The following is a 15,618-nucleotide window of genomic DNA, read 5'->3' as shown; positions in this document are numbered from 1 at the left end:
TGATTTTTTTCTGCCTGCCACCCAAGATCATCCCACATCTGCAAAGGCCCCAGCCCACACCACACCTAGACCATGTGGCCTTCAGAGCTTCCAGAATTCTAAGTTCTTTTATTTATCTAGGACTCCGGGAAGTTTGAGGGGGTTGATAAAATTGGGCAAAGTGGAACCCAGTAGAGGTCCCAGAAGTAAAAAAGGATGCCTCCTTCCATGGGCCTCAGTTTCCTCATCTGAAAAGTGGGGATAATAATTTATAATAATATGTATAAAGTACCTAGAACAGTGCCCGGCCTGTTGTGATATATGTTTGCTGCTGTCTTTATTCTACTGTTAATTCAAAGCACCCAGGTGTCCTTCAAAGCAGCATCAGGAGCACTGTCAACAGCTCTGGTCCCCTGGGTCCAAGGCCAGTGGTCAGCCTTACAGGCCCGATGCCATTCTTGCCAGGAAGAGTGAAGAAGCGTGGTTCTCTTTGCCTCAAGGTATGGCTGTGGAATGAACTCTGGCCTCTTCCCAAGCAGCCTGTTTACAGCTCCGCTGTCTGGATAATGGGTACTGGCCAGAGCCCCGCATCCTGCTGCGCTGCAAATTGTCCCAGAGCCCTGAGGATAATGATACGTTTCTTAGAAAAGAGCAGAGCGGCCCCCCTTGGGCTGGTCACGGAGTTTCTGGCTTTGAGAGTTCAGAGCCTTTCCTGGAGGGAATGGGTGGGAGGCAGAGGAAAGAGACGGCTCTGGTCTGTGAAAACAAAAGTGTCCCGGCAGACAGGCTTGATGAGGGGACTGGTCTGGAAAACAGAGAAGAAGCTCTAATTTGTGGCAGCCACTGTTACATCACCCACCTGCAATGATGGGGGGACGGGTTTATTTATAGTCCCGCTGGGTGGAAAATAGCATCTTTCTCCATTCAGACAAAGATCCCATGCTGGGGTTAGCCTTATTTTTCACCCCACCTTTGCATTCTTCCTTCATGTTAGAACCAGCCTTCTTGATTGAATTTGCGAGGGATTTAAGGTTGACAGCCAAGCTCTAGGATTTCTGAGCCAGAGCTCTGAGAAGGCTTGTCTGTCTCCAGAATTTCCCAGTCATGGCTGCTTGGCTGGCTCCTGCAGACTTTGGCTCATGTGGTCTCAAATTCTGCTCATCCTGCAGGAAAAAACCCTGCACCGAAATGTAACAGGTCATGTGATTATTTAAGGAGCATCTTCCTGAATTTTCTACCCTTTACTTACTGAGTTATTGTCTCATTTACTGACTCTAAGCAAGACTGGCAGTATAGTGAATTTCTGGGAAGAAAATCCTACTTTGCTATTAGTTGCATTAGGATAATGGGCTGCTCTAACTAAATGCTATAGACTAAGAGGCTTGGCTGACAGAAGCTCCTTTCTCACAGATGCGGAGGCATGCTTGGGGCCTGGAGAGAAGCCTCTTCCCGGCTTGTAGCCTGCTGCCTTCTCGCTGTGTGCTCACATGCAGAGACAGAGAACAAGCCCTGGTCTCTTCTTATAAAGGCACAAACCCCACGATGCGGGTTTCATCCTCATGACCTCCTCTAACCTAATTACCTCCTAGAGGCCCCACCTCCTGTACCACCACAGATGGCATGTAGAGGGATACAGTTTTGTCCATAGCAGTTACTTTTAAATGTCAAGACCTGTCATCTTGAATAAAAACATGGCCAACTAGAAAATTCTGTGATGGATTAGGCACTTGCCTCTTGAGAATGTTTTATAGCACTTCCCCAGTGATGAAATCACCCTCCCACTGTGGAATCTCCTCCTTTCTGCTGACTTTTTCTTTGTCTCATTTGCTGCTGGGCCACAAGCATGACTTCGCTTACCTAGGAATATGTGCTTCCACCCTTGCAGCTCCTAGAACTTGGCCTGGGTGCATTAACTTCTGGGTGTTGCCCTCGCAGCGCATTATAGAGCTTGGCTGCAACGTCGCAGTCCACCAGCGGGCGTCTCTGCGTAACACCTAAGGGGCCTGAAGCCTAGTTGGAGAATCGGGTGTTCAGATCCTGGCATGCCTGGTTTTGATAAGTTGAGGGCTGTGGTTGAAATGAAGGCAGCCAGCCCTGGAAGCCCTGGTGTAGAAAAAGCAGCCCCATGCACTGTATTCTGAACCACTCAGTGGCGGGGGACTACAGTCTAAAAGCTACTGTCACGGGGAGGAGATGTAAGTCTCGGAGGCGGTGCCTGAGCCAGGTGCTGACGCCTGATCTACTCAGGCCAGCCAGGGTCCTAAACCCCGCTCCCTGCCCGCCTCTGTTCCTGGCTTGTTCACAGTGAGTCCCGTGATTCCCTGATTCCGTCACTGCTTGTGGTTATCCCAAATCCCACTGGCAGCCTGGTGAGGAGAGTTGGTGCGGAAATGGAGAGTTTCTAGAAGTTTCCGGTTACCCTTTGTTCATTGGCTCCACAAATGTCCGTTGAATGTCCGTGCTGAGTGAACAAGGCAGACGTGGTTATTCATTCCGTGTTTATTAAGCGCCTGCTGTGTGCCTGACAGTGCTCTAGGTCCCCTGGGAACGTGGAGGTGAACGAGATATGGAAAGCTTTGTCCAGTCCGGTGGAAAAGAGCGCAGTGACCCCCACCGGGCCAGCATGCCCTGCTCTGGACTCCCCATCAGAAGTGCGCAGTGCCTGCTTCTAACAAAGGGCTTTTGTGCTGCTTCTGGATGCCAGAGGCTGGCGGGCAGGGGTGTGCTGGGAAAGGCTCCACGACCAGCTCCCTGGTGGTCACCCCAGCTTTGTAGCATTTGCCAACTTCCACGGTACAAATGCTCCCACCACAGCCCATCTTAAGCGACCAACAAGATGCCACCCGAGAGAGTTGGGAAGAGGCGCACAAGGTGGCTCCGTGTGAGCCAGCCTCACATCCCCTGCGCTACGGGGAGTATTTGGAACGGAATGTGGGGTTTCCTGGGTGTCTCTGCTGTTTGTGGAAACGGGGCGGAATATTTTGAGTCAGGACTTTCAGAACACCAGGGTCCTGCGGCCACACATGCCACGCTGCCCTCCCACATCCAGCCGCTGCTCTTGGGAGTGCCTGCACTCATCTGACCTTTACATCACTTGTATTCTGTGGTCTCTTTTCATTTACTTATCAGATGGGTCTTAGTACTGAACCGGGGCTGCACAGTCGCCACCCACACTGCGTCCCGGGGAAACGGCCTCTCTAGAGCACCTCTCCCCCCTCCCCTGCCCTGGAGCAAAGCTCTTGCCTAACAGCTTTGTGTCCTTCATCTCATCTGCTTTCTTTCTTACCCGCCTCTAATCCAGTCTCCATGTGGCAGCCAGAATAATCTTTTTAAAGATGCAAATCTTCATGTGTTATTCCTGTCTTAAAATCCTTTAGTGGTTCTACTTCAGGGGTTAAAAAACAAACAAACAAAAACCAAACTTCTTGCCTTGGCCCAGCAGGCCCCGCCTGCTCTGACCCATGCCAGCCTGTGTGACCTCGTGACCTCACACAGGACCACTCTCCTCACTTCTGGGCTTCAGCCACCCTGGCCTCCTTCCAGGTCCTGGGAGGCTCCAAGCCCTTCCTCACCTCACAGTGGGCCTGCACCGGTCTTTCCCCATTGTCCTCAGGACTGTTTGTGTCACAGGTCTCTGCTTTATGTCACCTCCTTGGGAGGTCTCGCTGACCATCCCATGTAATGTAGCACTCCCTATCTTGTTCATTCGTTGTTTCCAGTAATGCATCTCTCAGAAACGAATACTTTTTTCCTGTGTGCTAATGGATCACGTATCCTTGTGTAGGTGTCTGTCACCCCAACTAGATTAGGTCACATGAGACTGGGAGTCCTACCTGTTTCATTCACTTTAGTACTCCCGCACCTAATAGAGTGTCTGGAATATCGTTGGTGATTTCACGAATTAATAAATGAGTGACTTTGGATGGCTTAATGGTTGGTGAACGTATGGGTAGATGAATGGATGTTTAGTTGGATGGATGGTGGGTGGATAGGTGTTCTGGTGCGTGGATGGTGGATGGATGATGTTTCCTGGGATGGATGATGGATGGGTGTTTGGATGGATGATGGGTGGGTGAGTAATGGCTGATGCTGAATGGGTGGGTGGATGGATGGATGGATGGATAGATAGATAGATATGAATGAGTGAGCTTTCCCACTGGGCTGTCTGCCTTTTCAGGTCAAGTACCATATCTTAACCTGAACCTCCAATGCTAGCACAGTGCTAGCACAGGTACTTGGTAAATTGTGGTGGTTGAGTGAGCAAATGAATAAGAGAATGAGTGGATGAGACAATTCCCGTGACAGCCCCTTTCTCTATTTAGCATGTCCTCCTTACCTACCCTACTCCCCTGGCTCCTATTACTTCAAACATGGGTGGTGGCCAGATGTGACATCTGATAGCATTTTGTATCCACAGGGAGTGACCCGACCTCAGCGGACCCCATGGTCCTGGAGCAGTACGTAGTGGTGGCAGACTACCAGAAGCAGGAGAGCTCGGAAATCAGCCTCAGCGTGGGGCAGGTGGTGGACATCATCGAGAAAAATGAGTCAGGTAGGCATCTAGACCCCCTTCCCCACCCAACACTCTCACTGAGCCCCTAGGACAGCAAATACTTGGAAGCGCAGAAACTGCAGTTGCCGATCGAGGCTGGTCAGTTTTGGCAGGACCGGCTGATGACCTCCTAGAAAACTGCCCATTTGGTCACAGTGCTCGAATATCCTGCTTGGTCATAACTCACCAGCGTCCTGTTGGGTCAGATGTTACTGATTTGTTTCGAGGTTCACATTTTGTGAACGTTCCTTCTGCGTCGGAGCACTTGGAGACACGGAGGCTAGCATTCCACTGAAAATTTGCCCCGTTGGTTTTCTTTGATTGCCACAGGAGTCTTCACAAAGGCTCCGTCAGCGGGGGGCTCTGGCGTGGACTGGACACACTGCCTGTCTCCTCAGTGTGCCTGCCCATTGCAGGGACCACTGGTCACGTGCACTGGCCAGGTCTGGGACAGACGGGGTATGATAAGGACACTTAGCCTGGGTTTCCATCTGGACTCTGCATTTTATAGTCGTCCAGGGGGCTGCTTCTCTCTGATCATCAGTTCTCTCATCTGTGAAATAACGAAAAGTTCTGCTCCAAAGGGCTATTGTAAGAATTAAATGAGATAATATTTGGAGAGTGCCTGAACCTGTGCTGGGCACACAGTAGGTGCTCAAAACTGTGAGTTTTCTTCCCTTTTGCCTTCCTTAGCCACAAAGCCACCGTTGGCTCCATTGAAGGCAAAGAGAGGGGAGCACATCTGGTTCTGCATCGCCACAGTAAAGCAGATACCTCAAATATCACAATAAAGTGAATCACACAAATTGTTTGGTTTCCCAGGGCATATAAAAGTTATGTTTACACTATATTATAGTCTGTTACATGTAAAATAGCATTATGTCTAAAAAAAAAAAAAAAAAGTACATACGTCAATTTAAAAATAGTCTATTGCTAAAAAATGCTAACCATCACCTGCGCCTTCAGCCAGTAGTAATCTTTTTGCTGGTGGAGGGTCTCACCTTCAATTTGTAAAAAGTGCACTCTCTGCAAAATGTAATAAAGTGCAGTGTAAAGCAAGGTGTGCCTGTGTGTGTGTGAGTGTGACAGCCCCTTCTTCCATCCTCAAAGCCAGCAGTGTCCTGCCTCTGTGTTGTTCTTTCTTAGCCACACCTCCCCCTGCCTCTCCCGCCTCCCTCTTCCTTAGCTAAGAACCCTGGTGATTACAGTGGCCCACCCAGATAATCCAGGATTGTCTCCGAGTTTGAAGGTCAGCTGATTAGCAACCTTAATCCCATCTGCGGCCTTCACGTAATTTAACATATTCATAGGTTTCAGGGATTAAGTGGATTATCTCTGGTGGTTCATTATTCTGCCCACCACAAGCTCCGTGCAGACTTTTCTCTGAAGAGGGAGGGCCTGAGTCTGGGCAGGGGGGTCTCTCAAGCAGCTACAACTGCAGCCAGCTTGACCTTGACGGGAGCAGATGCAGAGTCAGGTGAGTTGTCAGGGCAGTGGCGTCAGTGTCGGACAGCCCCATGCACTTCGCAGCTCTGCCGTTAGCCCTGAGAACTGGACATGTCTGTTGGCCTCTTGGAGCCTCCGTTTCCTCATCTGCAGTGAGCATGGTGATGTAAAGGTGATCTAAGACATGCAAGTGGCACACCGTAGTGAAGGTAGCTGTGTTCTTTGCTGTCACCATTCAGGACCACGTTTCCCTCCCCGGCCCCCTCCTCACCAGTTAGCCGTCAGCGGACATGGCCGTTGTCCCCCGCCAATAGGGTGGTGCCTGTTTAGGCTTCGCCTGAGTGTCGACACAGTCCTGAATGTTACTGTATTCTGACATCCAGGCCTCAAACCTGACCCTACAAACATCAGTGTGCACTCTCGTTCTCCCAGGTTGGTGGTTCGTCAGCACCGCTGAAGAGCAAGGCTGGGTCCCTGCCACCTGCCTCGAAGGGCAGGATGCTGGGCAGGATGAATTTTCCCTGCAGCCTGAGGAAGGTAAGCGGGAGCTCGAGCCTCAGGCCTGCTGGGGAGCCCTGTGCAGGCTGTCGCCCGTGTGGGGGCCCTCACCCAATCCCTTCTCTTCAGGTCTGCCTGCGAGTGGCCAGTGGGCATGAGGCCAGGCCCCAGTGGGCATGGGGTCGGGGTTGATGGGCAAGCCTGCCCTTCCTCAGGGGCCTTTGGGAGCCAACCCAGTGAGCCTGGCTGGAGCTGGTCCCCTGACACCTGCATAGAGCCCCAGGAGACCCCAGCCTGGTTGCTGTTAACATGGTCACTTTTCCTCCCTTTAATGATCTGATGGCCAACGTACTGGGGCTGCTTCCAGCTCCTTTGCAGACCATCTGAAGCTATCTGTAAAGGTCTCCGCTTTGTCTACTGGTTTAATGGCTCCCACTGGGCATCAGGATTAGGGATGACCCCCTTCTCTCACCCACACACACTTCCATTTCCCAGAGAACTTTCCCCACGGGTGTCCCGAAGGGTGGCCCCTGCCATGTCAAAAATGCGGACACCCACCTGACTCCCTTCCCCTCAAAGAATTTCTGAAACTAGAGGATGTGTTCATCTTAGTTGACGGAGGAGTTGAGAGTCAGACCTGAACCTGAATCACAGCTGCACCATTTACTGACCCAGTGAACTTGGGCCTGCAACTTAACCTCTGCAAATCACCCACCTCCCCTAAAATGGGAAATGATGTCTGCATCATGGGATTTTTTTTTTTTTTAATTAAATGAGATCCCACATGCAAAGCCCTTGACAAAGAACCTGAAACAATAATAAATAACGAGGACCAGTTTTTATCATATAGCTATGGCTTGCCTACGGTCAAACCTTCGGGGCTTTTAGTTGACTAGTTTGAGAAAGCACAGAGCCGCTTGAGTATGTATTTATCAGAACAGAGGGTGAGAAGAAGCGGCATATTTCTGGCCTCAAAGGTTAGCAACAAGAATTATCTGTGGTTTTGCGATTAGGTTTATATGGCCAACAGCGCCCCTGTGCTTGTGGGGCCCAGGAAGCGCTCGGCACTGGGCTGACACAGGAATACTACAGAGTCAGCTCCAGTTGGGGGCAGTGGTGGACCGCATGGAAACTCTAGCTCCCCTAGACAGTTAGTGACCGCACGGCATGCCTCTCTAGGGGGCGGGTTATTATCCCCATTTCACAGATGAGAAGCAGGCTCAGAAAGGGAGAGACACCTGCCAGGGGCCACACAGCTAGCAGACGGGAGAGGGACCACATTTCCCCAAGGATTTGTACATTTTTCTTCCCCCTGCACAAGGGCTTCTCTTAGTGCCTCTCTATAATCATGCCAGAGGTAGAATTATGGCTCCTGGATGCCCCTTCACTCAAGTTTAAGGTTAATACTCAGGGACGTGGTCCTTCGAGACGCGGGTTTGGCATAGACTCAGAAATAATTGCTCTTAATGGGCACCCGTGCTCGGTGCCCCTTGTGCCTGGAGACACTGGAAGTGCTTTCTTCTCACCTCTGCCTTCTGCCCTTCACCTCCACATGCTGCCCGCCCAGTCTCGTGGAGGTACTGGTCGTTGCCCCGGCCCGTGGGCCGCCGCCGGACCCTGGGGGACTTGTATGCCATCAACTGGCGTCAAGGTGTCTACCTCGAGTTTTCTTCCCCGTTTGGGGTTTGGAGCCGGGTCCTTGCATCTGCATGTGCCTCCCTGCTCCGGGGCAGCCCGTGCCTGCTGCATGTGAGAAACCACGATCTTGTCTGTGCCGTGTGTGTGTTGGCATGTGGGTCCGGGAGGAGGGAGCCTGGGGCTTCAAGTTTCCCAGGTTAAAAAATAATGTCCGGGGGCCTCTGTAATGCTGAGCCAGTGATCTTTTCCTTTCATCAGGCTCATTTGAGTTCCAAAAAAAGAACCCCATGTCAAACTGGCTTAAGCAAAAAGGAAGTGTGTTGACTTATATCACTGAAAAGCCCAGGGTAGTGCTAGCTTCAGGCAGGGCTGGGTCCAGGGGCTTGAAAGCATCCTGGGGGCCTGAGACTCACTCTTGCCACCTCTCTGCCCTGCTCGCTCCCTCGCTGGAGCCATTCTCTCATGGTGAGAGTAGTCCCAGGCACCTTCAGGGACACCCACCAGAGAAAGTGCTTCTCCTTCAACACACATCCCAGGATGGGTTCTAGGTGACCCATATGGGTCATACGCCATCCCTGAACCAATCACGGTGGCCAGTGGGATGGCAGGCTAGGGTCACATGCCCTCCTCTCCCTCTAGGAGATGGTAAAGTCAGCCTCTCCCAAACCATGTGGACAGAGGCTGGTAGTGGCCCCAGAGGAAGGGGGGTAGGTGCTAAGCAGCAGTGCCATCGGGCTCCCACCATCCAGTCTACTAGGTGTTCTACCTTAAGCTTTGTTAGGAATCACTGAGTGTCCCGTGGAGCCCACAGAGGCCTCAGGGTGCTAGAGAATCCCCTTACGCGATTCAGCTCAAGGGTGCTGGCCACAGGAGTCCAGGGCCTTTAGGAGTAACTGCACTTAGCCTGGGACCCAACCAAACAGAATGTCTGTGCATAGACAGGGTTGAATTACCCTCCTCCCCACCCTGCAGCCACTTTGAGCAAGGGGAACAGCTGACTCTGCTGTACACAGGATATGTGCAACTTGAGTCAGCTCAGCCCCCACGAAGCAGGTCAGTGGGCTAGATCAATAAATAAATAAACGCCCTGTGTGTTTTCCGCCTCCCTCTACACCAGCTGGGCAGGCCACGGACAGAGTCAGCCCCACACACAAACCATCCACACCAGCCCACAGCTGGCTCAGTCACTCCCTGGGGGCTGGGATGTAACCAAAACAGGAAAGCCCTCTCCCTCCTGGGCTCCCCTGGGACACTCAGCTGTTGTCTGGCTCAGCACTCATTTCAGACAATGTTGGGGACAGGAGCTATTTTCTTGCTCTCTGGGGGGCCCTGCCTGAGTGTGACTGTAAGCAACCCTTGCTGCAGAGCCCAGACCCCTTGGCTTTGGGGGAGGAAGCAGGAAACCAGAGAGCGGGATGGAAGGCACCCCAGACACATGAATGAAAATTGAAGCAGGCAGTCATTTTGCGAGATATGTACGTATATAGATATAGATATGACCATTATGTTGTACACTTAAAAATAATACAGTGTTAGATGCCAATTATATCTTAATAAAAAAATTAATTTAAAACATCAAATTGAACTTCATGCATGGTTGGATCCAGGGGCTGAAAATAATTAATGAAAATTGAAGCTCAGTTACCAGCCAGGTAATGAAAATTGCTAGCTGTCTCCTTGGTAGTGACTGCAGACTGAGACTGTGAGCTGCCAATCAGCTTGTCCCTGACCCTCCAGGAGCGAGAACTGCGGAGGAGCCACAGGGTTTAACCCCCTCTGGCATGAGCAGGGGGCTCCCGCCAGGCCTTCGGGACCTGTTCGTTTACTAAACAGTTACTAAATGTTCCTGGTGTCATACTCAGTGTTGGAGACAGAGGAATGAACAAGCCACATGGATGGCTGCCTTCAAGAGATTCCTATCCTAGCAGGAGAAACAGACCTGAAACACAACAAATAAGTAAATTTATGGTGTGTTAGAATGTAATTCCTGGTACAAGAGAAAAAACAACCTGGGTAAAGGGGATGAGGTTGCAGTGGGTCTGAATATTGCATAAAACGAGGTCATGGAAGGTGACCTTGAAGCACAGATTTGAAGAAGGTAAGGGGAATGTGTGACGCTGAGGGATTTGGACCTGCCCATGGTCCCGTGTCCTGGTGCTGCTTGCACAGGGTTATGCAGGGCTAAGTGAGGGCCTGGGGATGCACAGAAACCCCTGGAGGAAATCTTTCCCTCTGATGGGCAAGGACATCTCACGGATCACAGCCTTGGCCATCAGTGCCCCAGGACCCTCAGTGTCCTTGACTTACCCCATCACCCCTTTGTCCCCACAGAGGAGAAGTACACAGTCATCTACCCGTACACAGCTCGTGACCAGGATGAAATGAACCTGGAGAGAGGGGCCATGGTGGAGGTCATTCAGAAAAACCTGGAAGGCTGGTGGAAGATCAGGTACCCAGTGCAGCTGGGTGGGTTTCAGGTCACGTGCGCTCCAGCTGCACAGAGGTCTGTAAGCCATCGCAGATGGGGTGAGGTTTTGGCCTGAGCCATAAAAGCATGCTTCTCCTCTGTGCTGTTTGGCTTCCCTCCCTACTCAGATCCTTCTCTGAAAATCCATAATAAGCAAAACCTTCTCCAAACACAATGAACCACAGATCGCAGTAACCCTGTTGAGCAAGACTGGTCTCCACCTCCAGATGTTTCTCTTAATAAGTAACTGGGGGCAGAGCTGCCACTGGTGGGATTTCCCATTTCAGCCCCGCTCTGAGACCAGTACAGTGCATAACCCCACACAGACTGAAACTCATCCCAGAATCGATCATTTGCCCTAGTCTCTCAGAGCCCAGGAGTGAAGGCATTTCAAACACTTTCTCACAGCTCCTTCACTTGTGTGATGAGATCAGAACCCCACAGGCAGGTACTGTGTTGGTCTCTGGTACTTTCCCAGGTTTAGTAATGAGTCATTGCTCACCCTAGTAGCCAGGCTGTGACCACAGGAAATTAGGGCCAGAGGGGAGACCTGAGGTCCCTGTGACCCGGCGTCTGTGCCATGACATGAGGCAGGACATTAGGGTTACTCACGTGGGGCTGAGCATGTGGCACTTTATTCATTCAACAAACACACACCAAGAATCTGTTCCAGGCCAAGCACTGTTCTGGGAGTTGGGGAGTAGACAGCAAGGAGGACAGTGATTCACACCAGTAGGCGCAGGGGATAGACTCGCACACAGCCACAGGCCAGGGAGGCACACGGTGTGTGGGAGAGATGCTCGGGGCGTGGAGCACAGAACGGGCTTCTGGGCCCGGGGGCAGGAAGGCTCCCTGAGGGAGGGGAACCTCAGAACTGAGTTCTGGAGGAGTAATGGCAGTGGTGCGTAACATCTGGAGTATACATGCTATCTTGCTGCATAACAAATTATCCCAAAACTTGGTGGCTCTGGAATTTGGGAATGGCTTAATTGGCTCCGGGGCCCTCCTGAGGCTGCAGCTTGATGTCAGCATGGGCTCTAGTCATCTGAGTCAGGATTTGAACCCACATCTTTCTCACCCCAGAGTTCACTCACCACTACATTGTTGGCTCTCTGCTTGCTTTGTGCCCCCAAATGAGCTTTCTCATACTGAGGGTGAGAATTGTATGTGGCGTGACATTTTCCAACTCAGACGAGGTTTAATTCCTCTCTGAGGGTAGGTATTTTAAGATTGGTAGACACCAAACTCTGCAGGTTTCTATCTCCGTATAAATTTGTTTTCAGTAATAAAGAAACTTTTTTCATTGAAGTACAGTGCTATTTAGTTCTTAAAGCAATTCTTGACAAGATATTTGACCCTGTTATACATCATTGCCGGTCAGTTAGGTGTGTTTAACTCCCCCATAGGTGTGGGCACCTGTTTTTCAGACCTGACCAGTGGGGTGCAGGTAGATGTTTAACAACCAGCTCTCCAAGGGAAAAGTGCTCTTGATTTGTGTGGTATAAATACTCCCACCATAGTCAAGTTCAAGTGCCCAGTGTAATGTCACTAAGCATGATGTTCAGAAGAGATGGTCACAGTTGGCTCTCACAGGCATGGTCCAGACCGACCCCTTGGGTTGTGCCATTAAACTGAGTTCCATTCAGAGAATTAAGTGATCATTGTACTCACTGAATCCCCTGCAGTTCAGTGACCCTTGGTAAGACCAGGAACCAGCCCCCACTTACTTCATTCCCATCTGAGTGCACATTTAACGAACGTGAACAGAGCTCCACCCGCCCTGTGCCCAGAGCTGGAGCTGCTGGGAAGAGGCGGCAGAGCATGGAAGTTAGGAGCAGACAGGTGCCAGCCACCTGGGTCTGAGTGCATGTCTGCCACCTCCCAGCACTGGGTGGATGAGATCCATCAATAGCTCTAAAGTACATAGAACAGAACATTAAATGCCCTCTAAGTACCAGTTATCATTATTGTTATTATTGTCATCGCAGTGATGGCTGTAAGGGGACAGCAACTATAGCAGAGGCTACTCCCCCTTGCCAAGCTCATTTGCAGTTTGTCCACTTGTCCTTTTACGTATTCACCTCACTGGCACTGAGACCTTTGACACCGAGGTGGATCAGCCATGGCCCTTCCCAGAGCTCGCATTCTAACTGGGAGACAGGCCACGGGTAGTTATGTTACAGGTATTGGGATTGTGGTATGTGCAGGTGACGGGACACTGTGGAGGGAGGGCTTCATTCTCCATGAGGCTCGGGAAAGGCTTGAGAGAGGAAATGGTATTAAGCAGAGCTGAGGGACAGAAGCAGGGAGGAGCGGGGAAGGAACTTTGCAGGCAGAGGGGCTCCAAGAGCAGGGGCCTGGGGTTGAAAGACGGTGGTGCGTTTGGGAGACTGCAAACGTAGTGGGACATGGGGCTTATTGTGAGAGATGAGGCTGGGAGGCAAGCAGAGGCTGGGTTGGAAAGGCCTTGACTGCCGAGCTCTGAGGGCTTAGGCTTCATCACGAGGCAGCAAGCAGTGTGCCAGCCTCTGGCCCTGGACATTGTGACCCATTGTTCGTGCCATCTGGGCCTCGAGGTGGGATTCACAGTAGGAGTATGGCTTATTCCCATGGGCCTGGCAGAACAGCTTGACCAGCATTCTTCCTCCCCCTCCCAGGTACCAGGGCAAAGAGGGCTGGGCCCCAGCCTCGTACCTAAAGAAGAGCAGCGGGGAGCCCTTACCCCCCAAGCTGGGCCCCGGCTCATCTGCCCACGCGGGCGTCCTTGACCTGGATGGAGTTTCCCGGCCACAGAACTCGGTGGGCAGAGAGAAGGAGCTCCTCGGCAACCAGAGGGATGGCCGCTTTGAAGGCCGCCCAGTGCCGGATGTTGACATCAAGCAGAGTGAGTGGAACCCCCCTGAGCCCCGGTGGCTGGGGAGGCTGGGGAACTGGTGTGCGAGGCTCTGTGCTCCGTGTTCTTCATACTCTGCCCCTTGTCCTGTAGATAAGAGAGCAGAGGCTCAGAAACCCCGGGTAACTTGCTCCATGCCATTCAGCCAGCAAGTTGCAGGGCCTGCGGGGAGAGACACTGCTTTCCTTCTCCAGACCCTGTTTTTCCATGTTTCGTGATGATCGAGATACCCACTGTTTCTCAAGCCCCTGCTGTGTGCCCGGAATCTCATCATTAGTCTCACTGACTCTGCATAACAACCTTTGAGGGACTTACTACTTTTGTTTTACAGATTAGAAGTCAGAGAAATTAAGTGGTTTGTCCAAGGCCACCCAGCTAGTAAAATGGTGGGGCCAGGACTTGAATCCAGGCCTTTCTGACTCCAGCACCAGTGCTCTCTCTGCATGGCCTCATTTCTGAGCCAGAGGAAGAAAAAATTGACTCTTAAGTTGAGTTTACTCAACATTTCTTCATCCATCTTGCTTTTTGAACCCTCCCCATATATATTTTACCATTTAATATTCCCAACACACCTGAGAGTAGGGTTCATTACTGTCTACTGCATCCCCAGGACTCCAGCCTCAAGCGCACAGCCCTGTTCTGGTTGTTCAGAGCAGAAGGAATCTGTCTGTTTGGAAGGGACTTCCTATTAGCTGTAGGGATCAAGTCACTTGTTCATGGCTGGGCATCTCCTTCTCCAGGTTATAGTGGCTCTTTTAGTCCGCAAACTTCTTGAGCCTCACATTCTCTACTTAACTGCTCTGAGAAAGCACTGACAAGCCATGGCAGGGGTTCGGTCCAGCACCTAGTTTCTGTGATTCTAGTCTGTGATGGCCAAGAGCACAGGAGGATTCCCCATTAACTTAGAGAGGAGCAAATGAAAATCTGAAACCCTGTGTTGACATAGGTTCAGATGCTCAAACAAAGACACCCACTGCCCGCCGCATGCATGCACCCAATAGCAGTGGCTCAAATAACGTAGATGTTTGTTTCTTACAAAAGAGTTCAGATATATGTCCAGGGTTGCTTTGGCAACTGCATGCAGTCAAGAATCTTGTTGTGCTGCATCTGTTGTGTGTTGTCCTTACCTAGTCTAGGATGGTCACCACTAGTCCAGCCAATGAAAAGGAGGCAGAGAGAAGTGGCTGACTCCACTCAGAAGCTACACTATTCCCACTGTCTCACATCCTATTGGCCAGAACTAGTCACATGGCAATACCTAGCTGCAAGGGAGTCTAGGAAATGCAGTCTTTATATAACTAAAACTGTTGCTATTTATTCTAATAGAAGACAGGAGAAGTGGTTATTTAAGAGATTAGCAGTCATCTTCACACCCCCACTGCCAAACTACCCCCCTGTGTTAGACTCAGGCAACACATAGGGTTTCTTTCTCAAAATTCTGCCTTTTTTTTTTTTTTTTTTAAATATGTCGTTATTGATTTCAGAGAGAAGAAGGGAGAGGGGGAGAGAGAGAGAGAGAGAAACATCAGTGATGAGAGAGTCATTGGTCGGCTGCCTTCTGCACGACCCCTACTGGGGATCAAGCCTGCAACCCGGGCATGTGCCCTGACTAGGAATCAAACTGCGATCTCCTGCGTCATAGGTCAGTGCTCAACCCCTGGTCAATGCTCCAACCCCTGAGCCACTCCAGCTGGGCTCAATATTCTGCCTTTAGCCAGGAGCCTTGGACCACTGCAAAGTCATCCTCCTGACCCTGAGGCCCAGAGGAGGTCAGCACAACTCCAGAGTAAAAATTCCTGAAGTTTATAAGTTGTTTCAGTTAGGTTTGTTCTAGAGCACAGATCCAAGGGTGGTAACATTTATGGCATACTTCCCTGTGCCAAGAGCCTCACATGTATTGTTTATTTTCATCTCCACCACTCCCTGGGAGGCAGGTGTCATTCCCCTCCTGCAGATGAGGGCCTCGTGGCTCAAAGAGTCATAGAATGTGTTGCAGCCCGCCTTTGCATGATTCTGAAGCCTGCACTTTTGCCCTTCCTATGAAGCTTTCCAGTGCTCCAGCACGCGGCTGTCCTGAGCCACATCGGAACAGCCCCTTCTAAATCCAGCCCTTCTCATGGGAAGGGTCACAGCAGCTCACAAACG

General features: G+C 51.1%; 1 protein-coding gene across 2 annotated transcripts in view; it reads left to right on the top strand.

The window, feature by feature from the left end:
• Nucleotides 1-15,618, top strand: part of SH3PXD2B (SH3 and PX domains 2B) — an 81,672-nt gene that overhangs the window by 55,984 nt on the left and 10,070 nt on the right. Inside the window, exons 7-11 of one of the 2 annotated variants that reach the window (XM_087816974.1) lie at nt 4,397-4,531; nt 6,410-6,514; nt 8,043-8,126; nt 10,445-10,562; nt 13,238-13,464. In XM_087816974.1, the coding sequence (XP_087673100.1) occupies nt 4,397-4,531; nt 6,410-6,514; nt 8,043-8,126; nt 10,445-10,562; nt 13,238-13,464 (669 nt within the window). The remainder of the gene's footprint in view (nt 1-4,396; nt 4,532-6,409; nt 6,515-8,042; nt 8,127-10,444; nt 10,563-13,237; nt 13,465-15,618) is intronic. The other variant, XM_087816973.1, reaches the window with a different exon arrangement.

The sequence above is a fragment of the Miniopterus natalensis genome, chromosome 4 (genome assembly GCF_054644295.1).
Source record: "Miniopterus natalensis isolate mMinNat1 chromosome 4, mMinNat1.hap1, whole genome shotgun sequence".
Taxonomy (NCBI): domain Eukaryota; kingdom Metazoa; phylum Chordata; class Mammalia; order Chiroptera; family Miniopteridae; genus Miniopterus; species Miniopterus natalensis.
Note: the sequence above shows the minus strand (reverse complement) of the source record. Positions and strands in the feature narration are given on the sequence as shown.